Source organism: Colius striatus, chromosome 26 (assembly GCF_028858725.1).
Source record: "Colius striatus isolate bColStr4 chromosome 26, bColStr4.1.hap1, whole genome shotgun sequence".
NCBI classification, from domain to species: Eukaryota; Metazoa; Chordata; class Aves; order Coliiformes; family Coliidae; genus Colius; species Colius striatus.
Genome location: NC_084784.1, coordinates 2,629,491 through 2,641,143, shown reverse-complemented (window position 1 = coordinate 2,641,143; position 11,653 = coordinate 2,629,491). Strand labels below are relative to the sequence as shown.

The window sequence follows — 11,653 nt, the reverse complement described above, 5'->3', positions numbered from 1 at the left end:
TGTCTGAGCAGTGGTGTGGCCTTTGTGCAAGAGCCCAGGGGCCCTTTCTGCCTTCACACCCACTAAGCACCATCCCCAGGCTCAGGCTGAGCTTTCCCTGTGTCTTGGCTGCAGAGCTGGAGGAGCAACCCTCAGCATTTCCCCTGCCCAGCCCCTGAGGGAGGATTTTGTGGCTTCTCAGAGCACCTTATTGATTCCTCATGGGAACAGGAGAAGCCTGAAGCACCCAGCAATGCCCCAGGGAGGGATTTGGGGGGCACCTGGGTGCAGGACACAGAGCCAAAGCCCTGCAGGGGAGAGGGGAACGTGGCAGCCAGGATCCTGAATTGAGGAAGACCTTCCCCAGCCCCATGGAAACTTCTCCAGCCCCATGGAAACTTCCCCAGCCCCATGGGACCTTCTCCAGCCCCATGAGACCCTCCCCAGCCCCATGAGACCCTCCCCAGCCCCATGGGACCTTCTCCAGCCCCATGAGACCTTCCCCAGCCCCATGGGACCCTCCCCAGCCCCATGGGACCCTCCCCAGCCCCATGGAGCCTTCCCAGTCCCATGAGACCTTCTCCAGCCCCATGGAGCCTTCCCAGCCCCATGGAATCTTCCCAAGCCCCATGGAGCCTTCCCAGCTCCATGGAGCCTTCCCAGCCCCATGGGACCTTCCCCAGCTCCATGGAGCCTTCCCAGTCCCATGAGACCTTCTCCAGCCCCATGGAACCCTCCCCAGCCCCATGGAAGCTTCCCCAGCCCCATGGAAACTTCTCCAGCCCCATGGAACCTTCCCCAGCCCCATGGAGCTTTCCCCAGCCCCATGGGACCTTCCCCAGCCCCATGGGACCCTCCCCAGCCCCATGAGACCTTCCCCAGTGCCATAGAACCTTCTCCAGCCCCATGGAAACTTCCCCAGCCCCATGGAGCCTTCTCCAGCCCCATGGAACCTTCTCCAGCCCCATGAGACCTTCCCAGCCCCATGAGACCCTCCCCAGCCCCATGGAATCTTCCCAAGCCCCATGAGACCTTCCCCAGCCCCATGGGACCTTCCCCAGCCCCATGGAACCCTCCCCAGCCCCATGGGACCCCCAGCACAGCCAGGCCAGGCTTTGGCAGCCAGTTGTAGTGCTGGAGGGGCCATGGGGCTAATCTGGGCTAATCCTCTTTGGCTGCTCTCCATGGGGAAGCCCTGAGGTTTGTTTATCCACTTGGGACTTTCCTTTCCCAGTGACTCCAGTGCCAACATCCTGGTGCCAACCCCGAGCCCCAGAGCCCTGGCTCACTGCTGTAACTGGTGAGCAACTGGGATGGGGCCAATGAGAGCCCAGGGAGGAGGGGGATTGTGGTGGCTCCTTCCTCATGCTGTGGGGTGAGTTGTGACCCTCCCTCACCTCCTGGGTAGGGGAAGGGACCTTGAATTGATGGCTTGTGGCCACTTTGTGGTGAAGCCCATGAGAAAGCTGCTGAGGGGGTGAACTTCAGCCAGCACCCACCACCCAGTGTAGGGCCATGCCCATGCTTGGTGCCCACACCACCTGATGCCTTCTGTGGGTGCACAACCAGCTGGTTGGATGAGAGGAGAGTCCAGTGGCCAGTGGAGTCCCACAGGGATGGGTTCTGGGGACAGTCTTGGTCAACATCATCATCAACCACCTGGGTGAGGGAATAGAGGGACCCACAGTGAGCTCCCTGCTGGCACCAAACTGGGAGCACTGGTTGATGCACCAGAGGCTGAGCTGCCAGTCAGCCACATCCCAGCCAGCTGGAGAGTTGGGCACAGAGGAACCTGCTGAGGTGCAACCAGGGCAAGGGCAGAGTCCTGCAGCTGGGGAGGAACAACCCCCTGGCCCAGCACAGGCTGGGGGTGACCTGCTGGAGAGCAGCTCTGCAGAGACCTGGCAGTGCTGGGGGAGGATAAACTGACCATGAGCAGCAACGTGGGCTCGTGGGCAAGGAGCCAATGGCAGCCTGGGGGCAGCAAGTGTGGGCAGCAGGGCCAGGGAGGTTGTGCTGCCCCTCTGCTCTGCCCTGCTGAGGCCTCAGCTGGAGTCCTGGGGCCAGTGCTGGGCTGCCCAGCTGCAGAGGGACAGGGAACTGCTGCAGAGAGGCCAGTGCAGGGACACCGAGATGCTCAGGGCACTGCAGCATCTTCTGCTGAGGAAAGGCTGTGGGACCTGGGGCTGTTCAGCCTGGAGCAGAGGAGACTGAGCTCAGGGGGAGCTCATGAACAGCTCCAAGTGTGGCCATGGTGGGTGGCAGGAGGTTGGGGCAGCGCTTTCTGCTGTTGGACCAGGACAAGGGCTGATGGGATGGAGCTGGAACACAACCAGTTGCATTGAAACACAAGGAAGAAGCATTTCAGTGTGAGCTGAGGGAGCCCTGGCCCAGGCTGCCCAGGGAGGGTGTGGAGGCTCCTTCCTTGGAGCTCTTCAGCACCCCCTGGACACGTTCCTGTGTGACCTGACCTAGGTGGGAGCTGCTGCTGCAGGGGTTGGGCTGGATGAGCTCTGCAGGTCCCTTCCAACCCCACCATTGTGTGATTCTATGATCCCCTGGGGCAAATCCCCACCCAGCAGCTGCCCTGGCTGTGCCCTGGCTGTGCCCTGCCTGGGGGAGCAGGGGCAGCAGCACGGGAGGGGTTAAGGAGCTCTCAGTGTGGACTCAGCATCATCTCAGGGAGGGGGGTGGTTTCCTTCAGCTGCCCAGATGTGGTGCAGAGGATGAACATCAGGCCAGTGAGATAAGGTGGCAGGAAGATGAAGAACAGGCCTGAAGCCACAAAGCAACCAGATAAGGGAAGGGGAGGCTCAGCAGGGACCAGAGGAGATGGAGGGGGGCAAACAAAAGCCCCCCAGCAGCACCCCCAGCTCCAGTCCCACCCCTGGGGCTGCACCCAGACAGCTTGTGCACATCTTGGGGGGAGTCACCTCGGTTACCCAGCCCTGCTGTGAGCCCTTAAGGACAGGACTCCCCTGGTTCAGACCCCTTGGGTGCAGCAGGAGAGCTCACACCAGGGGTCTCCAGCCTAGAGGTGCTGAGCAGGGCTGGATGCTCCCCTCCTGCAGAGGCTCCAGCTGAAGGAACAGCCACACCATCATCCCTTTGGGCAGTTTATTTGCAGCCTGTGGCTGGCTCTGGCCAGCAAAAGCCACCCACCCCCCCTCCCCTGAGTAGTGTTCTTGGTGCTGGAGTGCAGGGAGCGACGTCCCCACGAGGCAGAGGGGGAGGTGACATCCAGAGGAGGGGAGAGGGGAAGGGAGGGAGGGGAAAGGGAAGGGGAGGGTGATGGGGAGAGAGGGAAACGCTTGTGCCCCGTGGGGTAAAAGCCCTGAGTCTGAGAGTTTCCCGTGGCAACCAGCCCACTCGTGCACTCACACTCACACTCACACTCACACGTGTCCACGCGGTGCTCAGCCCTCAGCTGAGGGATGCTCAAGTGTGTCCCAAACCGCCGTGGGACCCCGGAGCTCAGCCTGCACTCAGCTCCGTGGCCAGCACAAGCTCTTAGTGCAACAGCCCTGGGCAAGCTCAGCGCCCATCTACCGTGGCCTCAGGTCGCCTGGAGCCGCCCACAGGCTCCTTGCCCGGGCACGGGCTCCTCCATAAAGCCGCTGCCGCCGGCTTGGCCGCTGCTGGAGGGAAGCACGAAGGGCTGGGGCAGAGATTGGGGGGCGGGGGGTGCGCGGGAGGGGGGAGATGAGTTGGCATCAGGCACCCCCTGCGCTGGCATCACCCCCGCGAGCTGGGACGAGCGCTGCCACTCCCTTCGGCCGAGGCTGAGGGAGGGGTGAAGGGGTTGGGCAGCTCCCTGATGGGCATCTGCAGCCTCCTCCTCCTCCTCCTCCTCCTCCTCCTCGTCGCTCAGCACCTGCGGGCAGGATGAGGCCGGGCTGAGTGTGTCTCTGCTCATCTGCGTGTGCAAAGGATGCTCCCAGGAGCTTGGGCAGGAGCCAGCGTGGTGCCCCGTGCCCTCAGCTCCTCCCTTTCCCCCTGCAACAAGCTCCATTTGAAGCTCTAAATCATTCAAACCTTAAAAGCCTTGCAAGGCTCCAGGGGGGTGTTTCCCTCTCCAGCTCCTTCCCGGCTCACTCAGCATCATCCACTCCCCCAAGTGCCCCCCCTGAGCGCTGCCCCCCTCTCCCAACCCTTCCTACCCCCTCACCCCCCGTGCCCATCACCCACCCATCACCCCTCACCTCCTCCATCTCCAGGGAATGGTGCCAGGAGCGATGCTGGGGTGAGGAGCCCATCCTGGGGGGGTTCAAGCCCTGCCCAGCATCCCCCCTGGGCTCAGCCCTGTGCCAACCTCTGCTCTGCCCAGCCCGGTGCCCTCCAGCTCTCAGGGTGCCCAAACACGCTCCAGGAGGTCCAGGAGGGGTCTTTTTTGTCCCCCAAGGGCCAAGAACCAAAGCCAGAGTCCCCCCCTTGGATCTCAGCCCATCTGGATGCTCGGGGCTGAGCCACAGCCTGCCCTGAGCATCCCTCAGCCCTGAGCATCCCTCAGCCCTCAGCCCTGAGCATCCCTCAATCCACAACCTGCCCTGAGCATCCCTCAGCCCTGAGCATCCCTCAGCCCACAGCCTTCCCTGAGCATCCCTCAGCCCTCAGCCCTGAGCATCCTTCAGCCCTGAGCATCCTTCAGCCCTGAACATCCCTCAGCCCACAGCCTGCCCTGTGCATCCCTCAGCCCTGAGCATCCCTCATTCCACAGCCTGCCCTGAGCATCCCTCATCCTTGAGCATCCCTCAGCCCTCAGCCCTGAGCTTCCCTCACCCCTGAGCATCCCTCAGCCCTGAGCATCCCTCACTCCACAGCCTGCCCTGAGCATCCCTCAGCCAGGGGGGATTGGTGGGGACAAGGTGACACTGAGAGCAGCGTGTCACCTGGGCACAGAGCATCCCCACCCCCTCGAGCTCCTCCCCCTGGGCTGGCACAACTCCCCTGGCCATGGGGACAGGGTTGCTCCAGGCACCCCCGTGCTGTGCCCACCCCTGGGCAACCAGTACCCGCGTGCCAGGGACACCACCCTGTGCCAGCCACATTGATGTCAAAGCCAGTGGGGACCCCCCCTCTGCTCCCCCATCCCTGTGCCCCCAACACCATGTGCCTCAACCCCAAACCTCTCCTCCCTTGCCCTCTCCAGCACCTCCTGTACCAGCCTGGCCAGGGTGCTGGGCTGCTCGGGGGGCTCGGTGGTCCCCCGGCCGGTCCCCCGCGGGCTGTCCTCGTCCCTTGGTGCCGTGTAGAGACACATAGTGGCCACGGCTTTCTTCAGCCGTTCCACAGGAGAGAGGCTGCTGGGCTCGGAGGAGGGGATGCAGACGGCAGGGATGGGAGGAGAAGCCCAGGAGAGGCGGGGCGGGGAAATGCGCTGCACGGGACTCCGGGACACGTAGGAATAGAGGCAGAAAAACGCATCGGCGGTGGCAGCCAGAGCCTGGACCTGCTGGAAACGACCTTGGGAGAGGGGGAAACAGGAGGAGACGAGGGATGAGGGCAAGAGGAAAGGACTTGTAGCACGGGATGGGTTAGATTGGAGAGAGGGAAGAGGTTTTATCCCCTGAGAGGGGGTGTGAGCCCCTGTGCCAGGCTGCCCAGGGAGCTGGGGCAGTGCCCAGCCCTGGAGGGATCCCAAAGGTGTGGGGTGAGGTGCTGAGGGGTCGGTGCTGGGCTGGGCAGGGGGAGGGGAGGGCTGGGACTCAAGCTGGGTTGTCTTTTCCAAGCCAAATGATTCTGTGATTCACTGCTCAGGGCAGGCTGTGGGGGGAGGGATGGTCAGGGGTGAGGGATGCTCAGGAGTGAGGGATGCTCAGGGCTGAGGGATGCTCAGGAGTGAGGGATGCTCAGGGGTGAGGGATGCTCAGGAGTGAGGGATGCTCAGGGGTGAGGGATGCTGAGGGCTGAGGGCTGAGGGATGCTCAGGGCAGGTTGTGAATTGAGGGATGCTCAGGGCTGAGGGATGCTCAGGGCAGGCTGTGGGCTGAGGGAAGCTCAGGGGTGAGGGATGCTCAGGGCTGAGGGATGCTCAGGGCAGGCTGTAGGGTGAGGGATACTCAGAGGTGAGGGATGCTCAGGGTTGAGGATGCTCAGGGCAGGTTGTGGAGTGAGGGATGCTCAGGGCAGGCTGTGGGGTGAGGGATGCTCAGGGCTGAGGGATGCTCAGGGCTGAGGGATGCTCAGGGCTGAATGATGCTCAGGGCTGAGGGATGCTCAGGGTGGGGGATGCTCAGGAGTGGGGGAAGCTCAGGGCTGAGGGCTGCTCAGGGCAGTCTGTGGGCTGAGGGATGCTCAGGGCTGAGGGATGCTCAGGGCAGGCTGTGGGCTGAGGGATGCTGGATGGGGCAGTGGCTGGATGCTTTTCCCCCATCTAACAAGAGGGGGAAATGGGGCAAAGGAGCATCTTCCCCTCCCCACTCTTCAAAGCAGCAAAGGGCAGCGGGTGTGTTGGGAGGCAGCACGTCACTCACTGGCCAGCATCAGACACGGATCCTCCCTCTCCATGCGCTGCACTTGAGCCTTGAGGAAGAGCTGGAAGTCGATGCCCTCGGCACGGGAAGGAGCCGCGAAGAAGCGGGGGGGGATGCGCCCCACAGCCCCCTCCTCGCTCTGCACGAAGCCCAAGTTGGAGAGAATCTCCTCGGCGTCAGCTTCCCACCACTCCAGCACCTCGGAGATGCTGCAGGGGAGGCGGGGAGATGAGGGTCACCCGACACCATCCCCGGAGATCATCCCCTCCCCTCAGCTCCTACCTGGAGCTGGTTTTGGTGGTGAGGCTGGAGAGGGCGCTGGAGGCCATGCTGTGACCCAGGTTGAGGTGCTGGACCCGCAGAGCTCTGCGGTGGGTGAAGGGGGATGGGGCTGAGCCCAGGGGATGCTGCAGGAGGGATGCACAGGCTGCTCCCAGCTCCCCCCTTGCAGCCTCCCCTGGGGACCCCAAAGCTCACCTGCCCGTGGCTTTGGTGCTCCCTGGTAGCAGAAGAGCTGGGGAAAGGGAGCAGAGAGGTGGCAGGGGGTGAGATGGGGGTGTGCTGGGGACAGATCCCACCCTGGGATATGTCCTTCAGTCACAGCCCTGAGCCTGGGGGGATGCAGAGCTTGAGGACAGCCCAGTTCCCAAACCCCCAGAGGAAAAGCTTCTGGTGGTGGCTGTTCCCCCCCAGTTTGCTCCTGGCCCTGGGGGTGACAGTGACACTGAAGGGGACCCCCTGGGGTGGTTGGTACCTTCAGCTCCCAGGGTCAGATCATCCTCAAAGCTGGTCCCACTGCTCCCACACCCTGTGAGAGAGGCAAAGGCTGGTGAGGCACAGGGACACCCAGAGCTTGGGGACAGCCCTGAAGTCCTTGAAGAGGACCCCTGGGCTGGCTGGGCTTTGGGGACACGAAGGGACCAGCGGTAGCTTCACCCCATGGGGTAAAAGCAACTTACCAAAGGGACCTGGCAAGCTCAGCTCCTCCTGTGGGACCTCCACTGATGGCCTGTGCCAGAGCAAAACCCCTGTCACACCCCTTGTCCCCATCCTGGGGGGGTTGGGGGTGAGAAAGGAGACCTGAGAGTGGCAGGATGGGTGGTGGGGATGGGAGGGGAGAGGATGAGGTGCAGGGTGAGGGCATGAGATGGTGACCAGGCTGCTGCCACAGTGGGATGCTCAGGAGAGGAGAAGGGGGGACCCTCAGGCAGAACCCCAACCCCAGGGACCCCAACCCCCCCCCTTGCAGGAAGCTCCAAACCTGAGCATCATCCCAGCACCCTCCCAGCTCCCATGATGACACCCAACAGCCCCTTCTGCCCTCCCCCAACTCACCCACACTCCTGCAGCCACGTCTCTATCTTGTCAGAGGGGCTCCCTGAGGCTGGGAGGGACACAAACACCCACGTGGTGACCCCACAAGGCAGGGACATCCCCCCCTTGCCTCACCCAATCCCACCTCCACCTTGCCTCACCTTCAAGGAACACATTGTCCAGGTGAGGAGGCTGCAGCTCAGGCAGGTCCTGCAGGGCAGCAGCTGCCTCCTCCTCCAGCACCGTGCTCCTCCAGCAGCGGCTCTGCCTGGCCCATGCCCGGCGCCTCTCCCACGAGCTGGGGCTCAGCACTGATGCCCCCTCCATGGCCAGGGAAGGCTCAGGGGTGTCCCTACAGGGATAAGAGGGTTGGTGGGAAGGTTTGGAGGGGTGATTTCTTTGGTTTCCTGCCCATGGGGTGCTCCACAAGCAGCTGGAGGATGGGGTTTGGGTGTGCCAGGGGTGCTGTGCCCACAGCAGGGGCATTGCCCTGGGTGCTGGGGAGGGTTGCAGCACCAAGGGCTGGGAGGGGTGGGGATGGAGCTGCTGGAGCCAAGGGGAGAGCTGCTGGGACTGAGATAAGGCACAAATGCTGCTGCAGAACCCCAAAGCCTGGAGCTCTTCTCCCCCCAGCTCCCAGAGGGAGGTGATTCCCCATTCCCTCTCCTCCCCAGCTCCTGAGCAAAGGGACTGGGAGCATCCCAGTTCAGCCATTGCCTGAGCACTGCCAGACTGGGAGCATCCCAGTGCAACCATCATCCAGCACTGCCAGACTGGGAGCATCCCAGTGCAACCATCACCTGAGCACTGCCAGACTGGGAGCATCCCAGTGCAACCATCATCCAGCACTGCCAGACTGGGAGCATCCCAGTGCAACCATCACCCAGCACTGCCAGACTGGGAGCATCCCAGTGCAACCATCACCCAGCACTGCCAGACTGGGAGCATCCCAGTTCAGCCATTGCCTGAGCACTGCCAGACTGGGAGCATCCCAGTGCAACCATCATCCAGCCCTGCCAGACTGGGAGCATCCCAGTGCAACCATCATCCAGCCCTGCCAGACTGGGAGCATCCCAGTGCAACCATCTGCAGCAGCAGCAGCCCAGTTCAGCCACCTCCCACCACACCAGTGGGAAGGGAAACCCTTTGCAGAGCCCCCACAGCACCAACCCCTCATGTCCAAGCCCAAGGTGGCTCATCCCCCTCCCAGCCCAGGTCCCCTTGTCCCCAGCAGCCCCATGGCCCCTTGTCCCCACGTCCCCCTGCCCCTGAGCATGATGTGGGGCCACCCTCACCCCCCCTGTGATGCTCAGGGCTGGGACATCACCTCTGAGCTGGGGAAGGGGGGGATCAGGGAGCAGCATCCTCAGAGCTGAGCATCATCCCCCCCCCAGGAGCACATGGCCAGGGGCTGCCCCCCATCCCCAACCCTCATGGCTCATCTCCCCCTCCCTCCCCTTCATCCATCCTCCTCCCTCCCTTCCGCCCTCCACCCTCTCACCCCCTCCCCACCCCCCTCTCCTTTCAGCCCCTCCTTAGAGGGGGGCAGCAAAACCACCCCCCAAAAACCCTTCTGCATGGCTCCAACACTCACCAGTGCACAAGTGAGGGGCAATGGGGGGGGGTTATTTACCCCTGGCCAGTGGCCACCAGCCCTGGCATCCCATCAGCCCACGGCCCTGGCAGCCTCTGTCGTCAGCAAAGGGGGAGGAAACTCAGCTGCTGGGGAGAGGAAACTCAAACCAGTGAGTCTGAAACCTCAAAACGTTGCCCCACATCCTCTGGCACCAGGGAGAAAGTCAGTGAGCTGCTGCCAGGGGCCAAGGGAGGGCCTGGGCTGCTCATTGAGCCATGGGGAGAGGGGAGGGGAGGGTGGGAGGGGTGCCCTGCACCCAGCTTGCTCCCAAAGGGGGGTTGTGACATCACTCGGGGGGGTCCTGAGCTTTTAAGGGCTCTTGGGTGGGTATTGATGGGTCCCTGAACAGCAGGAGGTCTGGGGGGGCTTGGCAAAGGGGATGCAAAGAGGAGGAGGAGGAGGGAGAGGAGGAGGAAGAGGAGGAAAGGGGTGTTTTGCTTCACACCCCACAGCACCCAGATCCCTCCTTGATGAGCATCTCAGGGTCTGGCACGTGGTGCCAAGCTGCTGCTGCCACCACTGGAGGAAGAGGAGGAGGAGGAAGAACAGGAGGAAGAGGAGGAAAGGAGTGTTTTACTTCACACCCACAGCACCCAGATCCCTCCCAAGCTCTGGCACATGGTGCCAAGCTGCTGCTGCCACCACTGGAGCACTGGAGGAGGAGGAAGAGGAGGAAGAGGAGGAAGAGGAGGAAGAGGAGGAAGAGGAGGAGCAAAGGGGTGCTTTACTTCACACCCACAGCACCCAGATCCTTCCCAAGCTCTGGCACATGGTGCCAAGCTGCTGCTGCCACCACTGGAGCACTGGAGGAGGAGGAAGAGGAGGAAGAGGAGGAAGAGGAGGAAGAGAAGGAAGAAGAGGAGCAAAGGGGTGCTTTACTTCACACCCACAGCACCCAGATCCTTCCCAAGCTCTGGTACATGGTGCCAAGCTGCTGCTGCCACCACTGGAGCACTGGAGGAGGAGGAGGAAGAGGAGGAAGAGGAGCAAAGGGGTGCTTTACTTCACACCCCACAGCACCCAGATCCCTCCTTGATGAGCATCTCAGGGTCTGGCACGTGATGCCAAGCTGCTGATGCCACCACTGGAGGAAGAGGAGGAGGAGGAAGAACAGGAGGAAGAGGAGGAAAGGGGTACTTTACTTCACACCCACAGCACCCAGATCCCTCCCAGGCCCTGGCACATGGTGCCAAGCTGCTGATGCCACCACTGGAGGAAGAGGAGGAGGAGGAAGAAGAGGAGGAAGAAGAGGAGCAAAGGGGTGTTTTACTTCACACCCACAGCACCCAGATCCCTCCCTGATGAGCATCTCAGGGTCTGGCACGTGGTGCCAAGCTGCTGCTGCCACCAGTGGAGCACTGGAGGAGGAGGAAGAAGAGGAGGAAGAAGAGGAGCAAAGGGGTGCTTTACTTCACACCCACAGCACCCAGATCCCTCCCAGGCCCTGGCACATGATGCCAAGCTGCTGATGCCACCACTGGAGCACTGGAGGAGGAGGAAGAGGAGGAAGAAGAGGAGAAGGAGAGGAGGAAGAGGGGGAAAGGGGTGCTTTACTTCACACCCACAGCACCCAGATCCCTCCCAGGCCCTGGCACATGGTGCCAAGCTGCTGCTGCCACCAGAGCACTAAGGGAGCACTGGATGGGCTCGTGGCATCTGTGGCTTGTTTCCAGCTGGCTGAGTGAGCCCAGCACAGCCCAAATAAGGGGACACAAAGCAGCTCAGCCAGGGAGGGGGGCTCAGGGTGAGCTGGGGCCATGGCTGAAGCCACAAAGGCTGGTGAGGATGCCAACAGAGGCTCTTTGCCCCATGGGTTATTTATTGAGCCAGGTTGGCATCTCCAAAGGCATCCTGGAGGAGAAAAGCAGCTGGTGCCAAGGACACGACCCAGAGAGGCCATTCCCGGGGCAGGGGCAGGACTCACCTGCAGTGGGGACACCCCAGGTCCCTCAGCCACGTCCCTGGGTCCCTCAGGGGCTGGATTCTCCCTTCTTGTCCCGACGGGAACCAGGAGCCCGGCAGCAAAGGGCAAAGCAGGGGCTGCCGGGCCAGGAGGGTTATTTATAGCCCGGGAGTGTTTGTGGCTAAAGCCCCGAATTAAACGTTCCCTCGGGCTGCCAGGGATTGAGTGGAAGGGATGGGGAGGGGAGGGACGGGAGGGGAGGGAGGGGGAGGGACACGCGGCTGACTCCGGAGGCATTTCGCCTGGCACAGCCCGTGCCAGGGAGCGGCTCTGCCCCGGCTCTGCCCC

General features: G+C 62.7%; 1 protein-coding gene across 1 annotated transcript; it reads right to left on the bottom strand.

Moving 5' to 3' along the window:
* Positions 1-3,535: 3,535 nt before the first annotated feature.
* On the bottom strand, positions 3,536-8,094 carry TESPA1 (thymocyte expressed, positive selection associated 1). Its single transcript, XM_062015326.1, has 9 exons — positions 7,928-8,094; positions 7,788-7,836; positions 7,412-7,461; positions 7,207-7,260; positions 6,930-6,966; positions 6,735-6,818; positions 6,453-6,661; positions 5,141-5,442; positions 3,536-3,853 (listed from the first exon to the last, which is right to left on the bottom strand). The coding sequence occupies exons 1-9, from the start codon at positions 8,091-8,093 to the stop codon at positions 3,536-3,538; spliced, it is 1,269 nt and encodes a 422-aa protein (XP_061871310.1). The 5' UTR covers position 8,094.
* Positions 8,095-11,653: the final 3,559 nt, after the last annotated feature.